General features: G+C 45.2%; 1 protein-coding gene across 2 annotated transcripts in view; it reads right to left on the reverse strand.

The window, feature by feature from the left end:
• Positions 1 to 18281, reverse strand: part of CLIP4 (CAP-Gly domain containing linker protein family member 4) — a 243447-nt gene that overhangs the window by 39928 nt on the left and 185238 nt on the right. Inside the window, exons 10-12 of one of the 2 annotated variants that reach the window (XM_069236200.1) lie at positions 13576 to 13662; positions 2879 to 3031; positions 2428 to 2562 (exon numbers count right to left, since the gene is read on the reverse strand). In XM_069236200.1, the coding sequence (XP_069092301.1) occupies positions 2428 to 2562; positions 2879 to 3031; positions 13576 to 13662 (375 nt within the window). The remainder of the gene's footprint in view (positions 1 to 2427; positions 2563 to 2878; positions 3032 to 13575; positions 13663 to 18281) is intronic. The other variant, XM_069236201.1, reaches the window with a different exon arrangement.

Below are 18281 nucleotides of genomic sequence, written 5' to 3' on the forward strand. Positions count from 1 at the left end.
AATCCATCATGAACTCTATCCACTCCGGCGCCCCTTCGGACCCCTGCCCGCACTTCATCTTTAACAAAGCCGACGACATCATCGCCCCGTACCTCCAGACCGTCATCAGCTCTTCTTTTTCTTCTGCTACCTTCCCCGAATGCTGGAAGCACGCTGAAGTCAACGCCCTACTAAAGAAACCTACGGCTGACCCAAGCGACCTGAAAAACTTCCGCCCCATCTCTCTTCTACCTTTCCCAGCCAAGGTAATAGAAAAGACCGTCAACAAACAGCTGACCACCTTCCTGGAAGACAACAACCTACTCGACCCTTCACAAACCGGATTCCGAACCAACCACAGCACGGAAACCGCCCTCATCTCAGTCACAGACGACATCAGAACCCTGATGGACAACGGTGAAACAGTCGCCCTCATTCTCCTCGACCTCTCGGCTGCCTTTGACACCGTCTGTCACCGCACCCTAATCATCCGCCTACGCTCCACCGGGATCCAAGGCCAGGCCCTGGACTGGATCGCCTCCTTCCTCGCTAACCGCTCCCAAAGAGTTTACCTCCCTCCGTTTCGCTCAGAACCCACCAAGATCATCTGCGGCGTACCTCAAGGCTCATCGCTCAGCCCGACACTCTTCAATGTCTACATGAGCCCCCTCGCCGACATCGTACGCAAGCACGACATCATCATCACCTCCTACGCCGACGACACCCAACTTGTACTCTCCCTCACCAAGGACCCCGCCAGCGCCAAGACCAACCTACAAGAGGGTATGAAGGACGTCGCAGATTGGATGAGGCTCAGCCGCCTAAAGCTGAACTCTGAAAAAACGGAAGTCCTCATCCTCGGCAACACCCCGTCCGCCTGGGACGACTCCTGGTGGCCCACGGCCCTCGGCACCGCACCGACCCCCGCAGACCACGCCCGCAACCTCGGCTTCATCTTGGACCCTCTTCTCACCATGACCAAGCAAGTCAACGCCGTGTCCTCCGCCTGCTTCCTCACTCTCCGCATGCTCCGCAAGATCTTCCGCTGGACCCCCGCCGACACCAGAAAAACCGTGACCCACGCCCTTGTCACGAGTCGCCTGGACTACGGCAACACCCTCTACGCCGGGACCACCGCCAAACTCCAAAACCGCCTGCAACGCATCCAAAACGCCTCGGCCCGCCTCATCCTCGACGTACCCCGCAACAGCCACATCTCCGCACACCTGAGACACCTGCATTGGCTCCCAGTCAGCAAAAGGATCACCTTCCGTCTTCTCGCCCACGCACACAAAGCCCTCCACAACAAGGGACCGGAATACCTCAACAGACGCCTCAGCTTCTACGTCCCCACCCGCCCCCTCCGCTCCGCTGGCCTCGCACTTGCTGCCGTCCCTCGCACCCGCCGCTCCACGGCGGGTGGGAGATCTTTCTCCTTCCTGGCGGCCAAGACCTGGAACTCCCTCCCCACCAGCCTCAGGACCACCCAGGACCACTCCGCTTTCCGGAGACTCCTAAAGACTTGGCTGTTCGAGCAGCGATAACCCCCCCTTTCCCCCTAGCGCCTTGAGACCCGCACGGGTGAGTAGCGCGCTTTATAAATGTTAATGATTTGATTTGACTTTGTTACTTCACCAAAGCTGTCACACAGATGCTATTTAGATCGCAAAAATGTGTTTCTTTCTTTGTTTTCCAATGGAATCTGGATCATATGTTGCCAGGTCTTGGCAGTGGCACAACATGTGTACGAGAAGGCTCCATGCTATCCTACCATGGTAGCAGACTATTATTTATTTGGGTTGTTGCCCCTTCTTCAGCTTACTGAGGTAGATCCTATTCCTTTGAGCCATGACAAGGATTCTGATGTAGGCTTATTGCGACTGCGGATTTAAATACGTTCCTTTCTGTGGGGCTTTGGTCATGGAGAACATATCCAATTGATGCTATATCACACTATTGACACTTTCATTTAGCAATTAGGGGAATTAGCAAATACATCCATGCACGTAATGCTTTGTAGTGTACACACCAGATTTTATGTTTTACTTATGATATTTTTCTGCAACTCTTAGAAGGAAAACATTATAGGTTCAGCAGCTAGACATGGTATTTTCATTCGATTTTCTACTGTTTTGTCCCTTGAGGCGCTGTGAGGAAACCTGAATGCACTTGACTTAAAAACTGCCATTCACTATATACCACAATAGAGCCAGCAAACAAGTAGTAAGTCTGCTCTGGTCCTAGCCTGCCTCACCTCAAGCTAAAATGTGTGCAGGATATCAGATAAAAAACGAGGCAATACAGGTCACCTCAATAATAAGTCTCTAAGGATCTGCAAATGAAACAATGCCACCCCACTCTATATATTTTGGGTACAATTTGCATTAATGGATATGTCTGTGAGGTAATGATTACACTGACACCAAAAGGGTATATTCTGCAATCTACCTGGGGCAAAACTGGTTTCTCCATAAAATCTCACGGTGCCCATTCTTTGCCCGACAACCAGCACTCGACTTCCAATTCGGGCTTCTACATCATTGGTGCGATTATCAGTTGCGGTCCGAGCATGGTTCTGGACTCCTGAAATAGGAGGATTGACATAACTTAGTAATTTTGAGCCAACTCTGAGGCATTCCAACCAAAGGCATGCAAGAAAACCATGCAAACATGAATATTATGTTCCACAGTACTGTGCTTCATGCCCAATAAAGTGATGATGTAAAACAAACTTTTTTATATGTATAACCTCTGTCACCCATGGCGCCGCTTCATGCTAAGAGGGTTGTTGGAAGTGGCAGGAGAGGAGAATGAACAAGCATAAATACTTATAACCATACTGGAGGAGGAACACCACGACTGACACAAAACATCTGTGAGTGTTGGCTGCAATCAGTACCCGCAGTGGCCCTAACAGAAGGGGGCACTGGCTTAGGGGAGGTCTTCTTGTTTCTGGTGATGGGTCTGGGTGGCTGAAGGTGACTTTCTTGGCACGGTTTCATTTCTAGTGAAGAGGATGATGAAGAGGAGTAGGTCGATCCAGGAAAGGAGGCTGCAACAAGGAACAGGCAATAACTCCAGCAGCATGTCTCTAACAAAGACATGTACTTGTGAAGTTTGAGAGCACAGTTATTGCTTTAAAGAACTGAGGCTGTTGAAATAATACAGAAGAAAATAAGTTACTTACCTGTAACTGTAGTTCTCCAGTACTGGAATCTTTCATAGATTCACATGCTTCAATTACTCCCCGTCGTCAAGCTGGGAGTCCCCAGTACCTTGGAAAAGTAATATCCTGATAGAGAACATAGAAGCATTAGGCCTTTCGGTTTAGTAACATAGCCTAGTAATTATTTAAAAAAGGACTAACCTTTAAAGTTGACGAAACAGGTGACACCACCCTGTAGAAACCCTCCTGAGAGAAGCTCCAGTCCCTCAGATTTTCTAAGCACTAGTGTGTATACGCAGTACTGTGCTGGGAATAATAAAGGAGAGCTTTTACTGGGAAGAGGGTGGGTCGCATGTGTATCTATGAAAGATTCCAGTACTGGAGACTACAGTTACAGGCAAGTAACGTATTTTCCTACTCCAGTATTGGAGCTTTCATAGATTCAGAGCTTGAATCAGAGTAGTGAGTAGTAATAAACACATTTTCCATAAATACAACTCAACAAATAGTGGAAGAGATCATATGTACATATATATATATATATGTCCTAAGTAAAATGTGCGCAAGCAAGTAAGCAGATGGTGAGTAGAAAGAAATGGCTCACCTTTATTGAAAAAAGATGTTTTAGATCCACTTGTCCTATTGCTGCATCTCCGAATCAAAGCAATAATGTTGCATGAAGGTGTGTGCACTCTTCCAGGTTTCTGCTCTGCCAATATCTGGCAACGACACCCCTGCAAACAACACTATGGATGTGGACATGACTCTTGTGGAATAAGCAAGCACTGTTGAATTCAAAGGCCGACCCGCCTTCTGATGACAGGATAGAATGGCACTAGATACCCATCTAGAGGTGCTTTGTTTTGTCAGAGGGAAACCCTTTCTCGGCGCAGTGTATGCCACGAAGAGTTGGTTAGATTTGCAAAAAGTCTTAGCCCGTCCAAATAAAACTTTAAGCATCTCTTGAGATCCAGAGTGTGCAACGCTCATTTAGCTGACATCTTCAGGTTTGGAAAAAGTGACTTGAGAATCACAGGCTCATTGATATGGAAGTCTGATGGGACGTTAGGGATGAACTTAGGGTTTGTGTGTAGAATAACCCTCTTGTTCCTAAACTGAGGAATGGTTCCTGGATGGTGAAAGCTTGAAGTTCGCTAACTCTCCTTGCCGATGTAAGGGCGAGGAGAAGAGCTACTTTCCAGGAGAGAAATGTTATGTCTTTATGGATAGGATCAAAAGGATGTTTCATTAACTGTAAAAAAAAAAAAAATTAAACAAAAAAAAAAAGTACTGTGTTAAGTTGCCACAGTGGAGGAGGGGGCCTCATCGTTGGAATTCTTCTTAATAATCCTTTGAGGAATTGCTTAAAGAGCCTGACAGACCATAGGGATGGTGTTTTGGGTGACCTCCTCAATCTAGAAATGGCTGTGAGATGCACTTTTATGGAGTCGTGAGCTAAGCCTGACTGAGCAAGTTGTAAAAGGTAAGGTAAAATCTCTTCAGGCGAGGAGGCGATGGGACGTACGTTAGCTGTCTGACACCATATGCAAAACCTTTTCCACTTTAAGCGATACATCTTCTTAGTACTGCCTGCTCTTGCTAGTATGTCCCTGCAATTCGAAGGAATGTTTAGATGTCCAAAGTCGTGGAACTCAGGAGCCGGCTGATAACCAAAGAGACTTGGGGTCTGGATGTAGAACTTATCTCTGGCTCATCTTCAGTGGCGATGAGATCGGTTTGAGTGGAATGTGACGCTGCGCTGAAACCATGAGAAGCTCTGTGAACTAGCGCTGGCATGGCAATGCTGGGGCTATGAGTATCATCTTGCAGGGCTCGAACTTAATCTTCCTGAGAACGTTTGGAAGTAGAGAAATTGGAGGAAAGGCATAGGCAAAGATGCCAGACCATGCAATCGAAAATGTCAGCCTGTAAAGAATTGGCATTTTGCATTATGGGGGGGTTGCAAAGAGGTCCAGATTTGGTTTGCCACACTGGAGGAAGGTATGATCCAGAGTGTGTTGGTCTAGTTCCCACTCGTGGCAAGATGTTTTTAACCTGCACAAGGTGTCTGCTATGGCATTCTGATTCCAAGGTACATGTTCTGCAGCCTTTGCCCATTGGATGCCCGATGCTTCTTGAAGCGGACGCATCTGGAGACGATAGTATGGGATTAGATGGATGCAGGAAGACATCATCCCTAGGAGAGATTTGTGAAGTGAAACGGAAAATTACTTAATTTTTTTGTATTAGTCTTGTCAAGGTCATCAGCTTCCGTTGCCTCTCTATTGTGGGGTATGCTCTGTTTAGTGTTGTTTCCAGAATGTCTCCCAAGATTGTTATCCGTTGCAATGAATGTGGGATTGGTTTGCCCGGACTGAGAGTGAGGTCTAACTGGTTGAATAGGCATATACAGGAGCTGGTGGATGCTCTGGTGGACTGGTTGAAAGGAGCCTTGATCAACCAGTTGTTGAGATAGGGGGAAGACTTGATGTCATTGTCTGAGGAAGGCTGCTACAGGTGCTAGGCATTTCATGAAAATGCAGGGGTGGACTTGATAGTGGCTGCTGGCTATTGTGAACCTGCAAAATTTCCTGTGTTTTGAATGATGGGGACATGAAAATATGTGTTATTAAGGTCTAGAGAAGACATGTAGTCTCCTCTTTTGAGGCGTTGCAATATATCTTGCAATGTAACCATGCAGAATGCCTGTTTTTTGAGGCATTTGTTGAGGTTTCTCAAATCCAAAATTGGACTCCACTGTCTGGACTTCTTGCAGATTATGAAGACTCAGGAGTAGAAACCTTTTCCTCTCTGAGACAAGGGAACTCTTTCTATAGCACCCTTTCCGAGCTGGGTTTTCACTTACCACTTTAGAAGGCGCAAGGATTTTTGGATGGAAGGTTGAGGTGGGGCTGGGGGAGGTGTTTGGATGAATTCCAACATGTATCCAAAACAAACCAGATCTAGAACCCATTGGTCGGTTGTTATCTTTCCAGCGTTGCAGATGGTTGGTTATTCTCCCTGCTCCCCTGGGTGGAAAGAGGAGGGAAGTAGCCAGCACCTGGAAGAGGTCATTGTAGACGGCTGCTACCCTTGCCTTGTCCTGATTTACTTCTGGAAGGAGGTCTGGTATAGGTTGCTGATGGTGGATGCTGTTGCTAGTATTGGGACCGAAATTGTTGGTTAGTGGAGGAATATATGGGATATCAGTATTGCTGGTGTCCCTCTCTATAGGGCGGTGGTCCTCTTCCTCGAGCTCCATGAAAAAGCAGCTTTTTATATTGCAAGGTCCCGTGACTGTCTCAGTGTCTATTTTGATTGATCGGAGAGCATCGTCAAGGTGTTTTCCAAACAAAACTTCTCCATCATAGGGTAAATCCAATAATTGGGTCTGGACCACCGGCCTGAAAGTAGTAGCTTTCAGCCAAACCTGACGGCGTAACACCACTGCCCCAGCCAGCTGCCTGAAGCCTGCGGTGGCAATGTCCATGGCACAATATACTATCACTGACTATGTGTGCTCCCCTTCTATCAGAACAGTCTTAGCTTCCCCTTTGATGTCGTCTGGGAGTTTGTCCAGATATGGGGCAATATCTGACCACATCTGCCTATCATATCAGCCAAGTAGGGTCAGTGAGTTGTTCGCCGCTGTGACTGTGAGCACCAAGATGGCTGGAAAACGCTTCAGAATGTTATGGAGGCGTCTACCCTCCTTGTCTGGAGGCGCTGATAAGGGTGTGGAGGGATTCCTGGATCTTCTTTGTGCCGCCTGGGAAATGACGAAATCTGGTTTGGGATGACCCGTTATATATTTTTTTGATCAAGTCATGGCAATACTGCTGCGACTGATGCTAGATTGCGCATAATCTCCAGGCCCTCTTCCCAACTGTAATTAATAATTGGCATGGCCCTTGCAGTCTTACGAAAAGGTTCCTTGAAATTATAAAGGAAACAGTCATTTTGTTTTGCAGGCATAGGCAACTTGAGACGTGTCGCTGCTCTTTGTAAAAGGTTGTGAAAACCTCCTATGTCCCCCGGAGACAAATTCACTGGGGGCGGTGATGGAGATGGAGGTGTTGGTAACACGTAATCATCCCACTCCTCACAGCAGCACTGGAGTTCAACTTCTTCTCGTTTATCCTCAGATGAGGTGAGGGTCTTGTAATTGCGCTACATGTGGAGAATAGACTACTGGTGGAGGCAGAGGCAATTACTGTGCAGGCTAAGGAGCTGGCGGCTGAGGAGGCACAGACGCTGTCGCAGCTGAAGTGTGTTGAACAGGGGCAGACACTAGAGGAAACCTTTTTCTGTAATCTAACAGCATGAACTGTAAATCAGTTACAAGTGCTGATGGAAGATATACCATGTCTTCTTGGTATTGTTGAGGGTGTTGGTAATGCTCCTGAGCGGCATAATACTCTTGTTCATAGTAGTCACCCACATCAGAATCATCCCGCATTAACCACAAAGCTTTGAAGGGCTATATGATGCACCAGCGTGGCTATCCTCTTTAGAATCGTCGGCATCCAGTAGATGGGAAGGAAGTAGTGAAGGGATCTTGCTAGGAGATGAAATAGCTGGTGTGTGCAGCTTTTGGCTTAGTTTCTGCTTTGATGCAATTGTTTCTGTGGCCGTTGTCGAGGTTGTAGATGAGGTCGTCAATGGTAGCATTGACGTAGGTGACAGCTTTGGTCTCATCATCGAGGAGGGAATCGTCGTCAACGAGGTAAGCACTGTCGCCGGGAAACCTACTCGGTAGGGTCGTCGTCGACGGTGATGTCTTCGTTGACGGGAGCGTCGATGAAGAAATAATCTGTATGGTAGACGAATTAGATGTACGGCCAGACGACTTAGTCAATGAGGAGGATGCTGTCGCAGACACTGTGAAAGTGTTGGCGGCAGATGCCACTGACGCTGCTGTAACAGTTTTCGTCATCGATGGAGTCATTGACAATGATTTTCTTGTTGACAGAGATGTTGACAACGAGCCATCTGTTGGCCGAGCAGATGAAGTCTTTTCAAGTGAATGTTTCACCTGAGGTGGTGGTGTTGGGGCTTAGAAGTTGATTTCTGAAGCGTTCTGGAGGAGGAACTTGACTCTTTTTTCCCCTTTCGTCCAGAGTTCACTTTTATTATGCGACCTAGATGGGTTGTGGTGTTTATAAGAGACCTGAGAGGCATTCTTGAACGCCTTTTTGGTGGTTCATGAGAGGACTGCACTGCAGAACCATCTCCAACTCTCTTCAGAGGCGTTTTGGAGGAAGAGATAGATGAAGTGTCAGTCTCCTTATCAGAGATAGGACTTTCTCTATTTTTGAGCTTTTGCAGCTACAAAAGCAGTCGTCCTTCACAATCCTCTAAGATTTTAGACATGGGTGTCTGCAGGGGGATGGAGGGTGGGGGGGCGTACTTGCCCCACCTTGGATTTAGGTACAGCCTGGTGTGCAGGCTCACAGTGCAGCCTAACATTACGGCCCCTGTAGTATTAAACTGCCTGCACTAGTATGTTAAAAATATGCCCCCCCTGAAACAATTTCACGCAACATACCTTGCAGTCTTTAGTTTTATGAGCAGGCTAAAGACAATATATACAGTCCTGATGAGGGTTCTCTAAATGTAACCTCTTCTTTCTGCAAGTGCTACAGGGTCTGCAGAGCCCCTTCTTAGTTGTGTCTAACATACTGAACATCAGTTTGAGGCACCTAAATCACAGACACACAGAAGACCAGAGTATATCTTTGAAATTGTAAAGAGCAAAACCCGTAAAAAAGTATTTTGAAGAATTCTGACAGGACAACTGAGCAGTGCTCAGTGGAGACTCCCTAGCACGACATGCGTTAGAAAATCTGAAGGACTAGAGCTTCTCTCAGGAGGGTTCTAGAGGGTGGTGTTGTAGGGACGTGCCCCTTTTGGCATGGTTAGCCCCCACATTTTGCCTGATATCTGATGCTAGCTTGACTCAGTGTGTGCTCGGATCCTGCTAACCAGGCCCAAGCACCAGTGTTCTTCCCCTAAACGGTACCATTACTTCCACAACTGGCACACAGCTAAGCCCCTTGTAAAAGGTACCAGTGGTACCAAGGGCTCTGTAGCCAGTGAGGGTCCCTAAGGGCTGTAGCATGTATTATGTCACCCTATGGGACATTGCAGCTTGTGGGTGCTGGTGGTAAGAAAAAGGTAAAGTCGAAATGGCATCACTCACTGGGTGTGCCATGCCCACAAACCACTGCTTGTGGCATAGGTAAGTCACCCCTCTAGCAGGCCTTACAGCCCTAAGGCAGGGTGCACTGTAGCACAGGTGAGGGCATTGGTCCATGACCAATATGCCCCTACAGTGTTTACGTCCATTCTTAGACATTGTAAGTGCAGTGTGGCCATATTGAGTACATGGGCTTGGAGTTTCTAATTATGAACTCCACACTTCCATGATGGGCCCACTGAAGACTGGGATGTTTGGTATCAAACGTCTCAGCTGAATAAACCCACACTGATGCTAGTGTTGGATTTACAGAAAAATGCACACAGAGGGCATCCTAGAGATGACCCCTGTATTTCACCCAACCCTTTAGTGTAAGGCTGACCGGTCTGTGCCAGCCTGCCACTAACAGATATGTTTCTCACCCCATGGGGTGAGAGCCTTTGTGCTCTCTGGGGCTAGGAACAAAGCTTCATCTGGGTGGAGGTGCTTCATACCTCCCCCTGCAGCAACTGCAACACTTGGCGGTCAGCCTCAAAGGCTCCTGCCTCATGTTACACTGCCCCAGAGCACTCCAGCTAGTGGAAGATGCCCACCCCCAGGACCAAATCCCTAGGGTGCCCAGAGCGGAGGTGAACCCCTCCTGGCAGAATCCTCCATCTTGCTTTGGAGGATGCCAGCCAACATGTTTAGGAAAGTGCCCCCTCCCCAAAGGGAGTGGGCACAGGAAGGGTGTAGCCACCCTCAAGGACAGTAGCCATTTGCTACTGCCCTCTACCCCCATCATGGGTTGACCATTCCTGATCCAATGAAGATTCTCAACGCCCAATGGTACCTCAATCTGACCGACGGTCCAGCAACATCCAGTGGGCTCCTACCTGTCCAGCCATTGGTTTTCCGCAACCGACTCCCAGAACCCAGCCTACAGCATCTTTGTGACCCCAGGGGTTCCACTGAATAGCACTGGGTGCCCGACGCTGTGTTTGCACCCTGCACCTGGCTGCCCCTGAGCCGCTGAGGGTGTGTGTTTGGTGCGACCTGTGGCCCCTCCGATGCTCATCTAAACCCCCCAGGTCTGAGCCCTGAAGCTGCGGGTACTTACCTGGAACCTGTTTCTTTCCAAGTGCCCACTGTCTCCATAGGATTCCATTAAAAACCTGACCACAACTTTGACCTCTGCACCCGGCCAGCCCTGTGTTGCTGGTGGTGCGCTTTTATGGGCCAACTTGAAACTTTACCTGTGGACATTGACCTGTGGACATCCTAACCCCTGAAGACAGGGATCGTAAGTCGAGTACTTACCTGTAAACTGTATTAACACTCCCCCTGTCCCCCAGGATTGCATTGCTTCCCAAGAGAAATTGCACTGTCTACTTTTAAAAAGAAAAGGTGTTACTTGTAAACTGTTTTATCTGTAAAACCTAAACAAAGTACATTTGATATATAAGACTGATACAAACTTACAACTGTACTTACCTGCAACAAAGATACTTTTGGTTCTAGAAATAAAGTAGCAAAGTATATTTTTGCTATATAAAAGCATTGGCCTGGAGTTAGTCATTGAGTGTGTGCCTCATTTCTTGACTGTGTGTGTACACCAAATGCTTTGCACTACCCGCTGATAAGCCTAACTGCTCGACCACACAACCGCAAAAGAGAGCTTTAGTATTAGCTACTTTAGCCTCTTAAGTCTCTGGGGATCCACTGGACTCTGTGCACGCTATACCTCATTTTGGTATAGTACATACAGAGCCCGCTTCCTACAGGTGTCACCTGATTGGTTGACTTTTAGTTTTAGTCCTTTTTAAAATAATGACTAGGATATGTTTTTAACCGAAAGGCCTAAGGCCTCTATGTTCTATATCTATCAGGATATTACTTTTCAGAAGTACCGGGAACTCCCACCTCGACGACGGGGAACGATTCAAGCATGTGAATGTATGAAAGTTCCAATAGTGGAGTAAAATATGAATGAACTAATCTGCTAATCTGTCAGACAAAGATTTTGGTCAAAATGTTCAAATGTCTCAAGAGAGCCCAAGAAGCTTTTATAAGAGTGGACCTTTCTAGGCTTCCCATGAACAGTGATCACAGTAGTTCATATTTCATGCCTATGAACACTATAATAGGGAAAAAGATATCCCCAGTCAACCAACAAAAGATTTTCAACATGACTAGGTTTAGCACAAGGGTGCTCAGCATAAGATCAGATGTTCAGGATGCCAGCATAAAAGGTGTGCATACAAAATTAGTGTTATTACATCACCTGTGAATTTTGCATATATCCTGCCCTTTGGAACCTATGTCGGACACATCCAGTTTAAATCACTGTATAAAATTCCCCTGACAAAGAGACATGTCATTTAGACCCCATAATGTCTACAATGTGCCATACTTAATTTTTTTTTAAAAAAAGCAGACACCACCCTCCTCGACCTTTTGTTACTTTGTTCCCTGCTGGTCTGCAGCTAGTCAGAACGAGAGAGCCCTGTATGATCTGAGAGAAGTCCTAGGTTCCATTAGACTTAGAACTCCTTCTGTGGATCACAACATGGTCTACCTGACATTGTCATCAAGGGTGTCTGCCTCCTGGCCCCCCATGAGTGAAGACTTGCTGATGCAGAGCCTCTGGGGAACCCAGATAGTGAGAAATCCCCATTTTGGGAGACTAACATCACCAACAATTAATCCTTGAGGGTTAGATTCTCGAGGTCAAAGAACATGCTTCTCCGATACACTGCCTCTTACTGTTGCAGGTTACCAGGGATAATGTCTGTCATTCGCGACTGCTGTTTGTTTTAGTCAGAGTTGCTTTAGGTGAAAACCAGGGGTCATGAACATTAAACACTGCTGACTCACGAGCTAACTGCATTTTGTTGGGGAGATTGTGAATCCTTCATTTCAAAGTGCATGGATTGTGGACATCTAGTGATTGAGATCATTGCTGAACCTTGCCACCTCTTTCCTAACTGCAATGTTCACTGTTCTTCTTCTGTTTTCAGGATTGTGCCAATGTATGAGATCGTTTAGTAAATGAACGTACAGAGCCTAGCCAGGGCCCTTGGTTTTAATCATGTACTGTGTACAATTACTGTTTTATTCTGCTTTATGTGCACTCACAACTCTGAGCGACCAATGACATCCATATTTCAACAGTGATAATTAAAGGATGATAGTTTACTGTAACTAGACTGGAAGTACACCCCCTCTCTTGAGCCAGGCAGTGAGTACTTGTCCACGTCTACCTCGAGGATCAAGGAGGCTTACTGAAGTCACAGACTGTTAGAGACAGAGTACTTTGCGCTCATTTGGTTAGCAGAAACCCCAGCAATCCCATTTTTAGAGTGTCTAACTGCGGTTGCCGCAAGAACTTACACAGCATGCCCTAGCTTCGATCTAGACGGCACATAGCCACAGACATTTTCTGACTTTTGAGATTACTTAAAATGGGATAATCTGCTTTTATTTCTGTTACAGACTGGATTTCAGACCTCCGCCTATTAATATTTTTTCACCTTGGGAAAGCCCCAGGCCTGCGCGCCGTATGGGGTGAAACACATGTTGGCTGGTCACCATCTGGAATACATTGTCAAGTATTGTAATTAGAGTTTGTAGATCATCAAGGACCACAAGATAAATAAATCATTAAACAAGAATATGATGACTCATGGACTTCAATATTCATACTAAATGTAAATTCAACACTATAGAATACCTGGGGCTAACCTATGCTAAAAGTTACAGATTCTGATTATACTGTGGATTTAAGATGTATAATCCACCAATAGGTAGTCGATTTGAACTTCAGTCTGAGCCCTGCCTTAAGGTGGCGTAGATCCCCTAGATTATTACCCTGTCTCTTCTTGGAAAGTACCTGCTGGTAACCCCCGTTACCAATTGGAATCATTTTTAGCGAATGACCATTGTCTCGTCTGATGCATCCACCACCTTTATCTTTGAGTTCTCTCCTATAGTGTACTTAACGCGCCATTCAAAATGCCAGGCAGCTTTGATGATAAAAACATGGATTAAAAATATAAGTATGTTAAATTGTGGGAGCAGAGTTCACTAAACTTGACATGTGTAATGATAAACAATGAAAGGTTTAACATGTGCAGTTTGGTGAAGTTTGCTCCACGATGTCAAATAGTGTATGCTGAAAGCTATTTTCTATTTCTTATGAAATTCACTCAATATTCTTTAAACACTGCTAATGTAAAAGCAAAGCAATTACCTTCTTTCCCGTTGCCAGTCTGCTCGCCTTCTTGTGTTTGAGTTAGATTTGCTGGCTCAGAGTTGCTTTTTCTGGCCGGTCTCAAGCCTGAATAAAAAGAAAAAATACAGATGTAAGGACAACTACGCATTAAAAGCTGTAAAAGTGATTTCAACATACAATGGGAGCATCACCAACTGAGTCAGAGTTCTTAATAACCAAATTGTTCATGCTTCAAAGTACACAGCTGGCTTTGTGATTGAAAACTGAAGACGTGTTAAAGTAGTATTTATTCTTGAACATTCATTAGCGACTTATTTCTTGATAGTTTCCTTTTTTTTTTTATATGTACGGATTCCTGGGGTGCTACGTCTGAAGTCATCTTGTGCTTTTACTGGCTGACTGCCTAAAGGGATTCATACAGCACTCTACGTGTACCTCTAGGTGCTGATGATATCAATGCTGCAACAGTTGAACAGGTGAGACTGAGCTAGTGTTTTTCAGCTAGTCTCCTTCAGAGGTGGTACTCTAGACCTTCTACTGGGGAGACGGGGGCTTCCATGAAGCTGTCTTCAGAGGCCTCTCATTCTATGGCTGATAATCTTTGGAGCTATGGATTTAATCTTCCTTACGATTCTGTAGATGAGTTATATAAGATGGGTCTTCATGCAGTTCTGCTAGGGATGGGTGCCTATTGCCCCTTATTGCTGTGAATAAATACTCGCAGAGATGTCAAACCAGTAAAAAAAAAAAACACCTGATTAAAGCTGCGTGCAGTATTATATATAGGTAGGTTAACAGAGTACCAGGTCCTGCGCTTGGCTAGGGAGGGCCGGCTTGCACACCCGCTTGGAAGATACATATAAGGGTGGGTGGGTGAACAAAAGGTGCACGCACAAGCAACACAACGTGGTGTTGAATCTGCAGAATGAAAATACTACTTGATTTCTGTTTTCCTACGAATCCCTTCATTATAGATGCCAAGCTTTCAGCATGCTTATGTGTGACATTTCTCTGTCTGTCTTCAGCGTGCTTATGAGTGACATTTCGGGGGTGTGGCTTACCGCCCAGGGAAGATGGCGGGTGTCTCTGAAGCTCCGCGACTAGCCGTGCACTGAAGGACTTCAGCAGCAGATTTCCAGGGCGCGTTTCACTCTGGAGTTGCCTTGATGCTGTGAGAGAAGGTATTTCTACAATTCAGACATTTCTCTCGCCCGAGAGACTGCGTTTTTATCTGTACTGGTGGCGTGCCTCTTTCTCATCAGAGGCGGCTGCCATTTTCTTCTATAATGGAGCGGTATGACAAGCACTCAATGCTGGCTGTCAGACACTCCCCTCGAAGCACAAAACTCCCCACCAAGATGTGAGGAGGTAATGTAAAGAACCTTTACCCATTTTAAGAAGCTCTCACTCCCTCATTTTAAGGGCAAGTGTGACTTTTTCCATTACGTATGGATTTTATTAAATAACAGTATTATGAGCAATAATGCACACAGCCTATTTTCATCCAGCTGCATGAATATCTTGACTACTAATTGCACAATAAAGCACTTTCTTTGAATATTATGCCTGAGTATATCGCTTTTTAAAGATTAAATACCTATCAGTTACTTTTTGAAGACTTCATTGAACTTTTCTGTTTATTGATTGAGGAAAGTAGTGCTTTATGATCTCTTGCATTTATAGGTGTCCGATTATTTGTTGCTCCTGTAAGTGATTGCCCTGGTAAATGGGCAGACTTGTGATATTGAAACAGCCTCTGAAGAATACACCTGTTAAATTTCTCAAGTATTATACTGTGGCTCATAAACATACTATGATAGAAGATCCTTGTTCCTCTACACATTTAGGTAATTTCTCTGCATCTCCCACTAGTTCTACATTGATAAATATACAGCCTTTGACTACATCTGCAACTAAAAGTCTTAAAAATGACCCACCATCCCCTCCAAAAACTTCTCCTATTGCTTCAATGGACCTTTTTGGAAGAGAGCAGGGCCTTACACCCCTACATGGAAAAAACAAATGCAAAATTGCAATCTCTTGGGGACAGGTGGTCTCTTATGGAGGAGAGGATGATTGCTGCAGAACACCAAATCACACCCCTGTTCTGCTTTCCCTCTTATCTCATAACCAAGCTTACAGAACCTCTCTGGAATGCACTTCTGAGTTTAAAGAATAAATTTATTGTTATTAATTCCCCACCCACAAGTTCCTGAGAGATTAAATTAGTAGATTGGAAGCACACGTTCAAAAGTAGTTGCAGCAAAGAAAGCAAAATATATCAAAGTACTTCTCAGTTGCAATGTACACAGCAAATATAGGTGATTATATTATAGCATAACTTCAAAGCAAAGCATAAAAGTCAAAATTCATCACCGTATGGACAAGGCGGTAGGGCCTATATTCAGCTTCATCTTTCTGGGGTCTGCAAGTTGATGACTCCGGTCAACTGCGAGAAAGAGATTCTCTACCCAAACGGGAGGCAGGCAACTGACGTCTAGTTCCTGTCTGAAGTCAGAGCAGATTCCATGTACCTCACCGTAGCCCAGAGTCATCCTTAAAAGCAAACTCAGTGTGAGAGCCCAAGAACCTTGGAGAGTGGCCAATTCTCCCAAGCTCCCTCCTCTCAGACTGGATTGCGAGGTAAACACAAAATCTACGTGCTCTTATCAGAAAACAGCTTGGTCCATCTTGTGGAAAAACACAGCTTGGAAAAACACAGTTCATCTGCAATGTCTCAACTGCAATGTCTAACCTCACGTTAAAGCCAATAGGCAGCTAACCTAAATATCAAATGTAATGTCTAATGTCATGTCAAAGCCAATAGGCAGCTAAACTGAATACAAAATGTAATGGCTAACGCCATGTCAAAGCCAGTAGGCAGCTAAACTGAACAAAACATATAATGTGTGACTGGTGAACACTGAGCAACTAATATGTGCAGTGGTGAAACACAAAGTCATTGGTCAAACACAATTAATAGCATCACATCCCCTTACTGAATCCTCTTGTGTGGTGGATTACCTTCAGTCACAAGTATTCAACTTACAGGAGCATGTTGAGGATCTTGAAAATCAAAGTAGACAAAATAATCTACAAAATTATGGTCTCCTGGAGGGGACTGAGGGAACTAATCCCATCATATTTCTCAAAAATGTTCTTCCTAAAGTACTTAATTTAACAGATGAGCCATCCCTGAATATTCAACAAGCACACAGACTGGGGCTATAGGAGTTATGCTATATTTCTTGGAATACACTGAGTTACTATATGTGATCTCAACAGTCAAATGAATGAAATGCATTTCCTGGTCTTACGCAAAGAACACTGCAGATCGACGCAACAAATTCTTAAATATGAGATCGGCGCTTCGTAATGTTGGTGCTCGTTTTGGACTATCTCATCAATGTCTTTTCAAAGTCACCTACAAAAATAAAACAACAACATAGGAAGATTCCAGTTGATTGAAGATTTTTCTTGATTTGTGCTGATCTGACATTATGCATACTTCCGTACCTCTTAAAACTTATATAAAATGCTTATGTTACCTGTCTTATTTATGCTGTTGTTTGCTTTTACGATCAAATAATTTATTCAATTGTTTTTATGAGAATGCCAACATGTTATTAAGTTCAGCTGGTTTTCATGTATTTTTTCTCTTATGTTAATTTTTATCCATGTCCTTTCTGTACAGAAAGAGTTAACATATGTGCTTGTCTCCCGATCTATCTATTTCAACCTTTTGTGTGCCCTGTCACCCCTGTAGACTGGACATGCCGTCTTATCCATGTGGTCTCCCCCCCAATCGGCAAATGTGCCATTATCCATGTAACAGGGTCGATGGCGAAGGCGGTAACAAAACTGCCCAAAGGAGGGACAAACGTAAAGCATTTACTAATGATAACAAAGGATTTTTGAAAGGCAGGCCTATGACAGGTGATAGTGATGGGCGTGCGGTGGGCATGGTAAAAAGCTCCCAGATACGATTACAACAGGTCAGAGTGCTTGCGCGGGGCCTAAAAAGGAGAGTGCGACCCTTTGCGCACTCCAAGAAATAAACAATTCTTGGGCACTAAAGTACAAATGGTAATCATGCCCAAACACAGAAAGCCCGGCATGTCCTAAATAGCAATAAAAGAAACAAAGGAGTCAGCCCTAGCACTGACAGTCCGAAGGAACACAGCCCCCTGCACTGTGGAGTGTGCTGATAGAGTGTGCACACAAAGAAAAACAGGAAGTGCATAATTCCTGTTCCTCTTTAATACTAAAGGGGGGCAAGGTTGTTTTTTCTTTACTTTATTAGGAGTTGCTTGGATGAGGTGACCATGGTGAGGCCTCGCCACACAGTATGCATTTAGTAAGCAATGGGACGAGGAATGGATGAGAGGTGATAAAAAATACCAACACCGCCAATAACATCACTCCAACAGCACTACCGCAAATACCATCACTGGACACCATAAACCCAACTAACACCACCACCATCAATACCACCACCACTACCATAACTGCTAGAATACAAACACCACCACTACCAAACATACAATACTGTAGCAGCTACCAAAATACCAAGCCACCACCAAAAATATCACACCACCACTAACCAGTATTGACAAAGTCAATGGCCCTCATTACAACTTCGGCGGTCATTACGACTTCAGCGGTCTTTTCGTAAGACCGCCGCGGGCGCCGAAAGTCTGCCAGTGCTGTCTTAAGACCGCCCT

Source organism: Pleurodeles waltl, chromosome 5 (assembly GCF_031143425.1).
Source record: "Pleurodeles waltl isolate 20211129_DDA chromosome 5, aPleWal1.hap1.20221129, whole genome shotgun sequence".
Lineage (NCBI taxonomy): Eukaryota > Metazoa > Chordata > Amphibia > Caudata > Salamandridae > Pleurodeles > Pleurodeles waltl.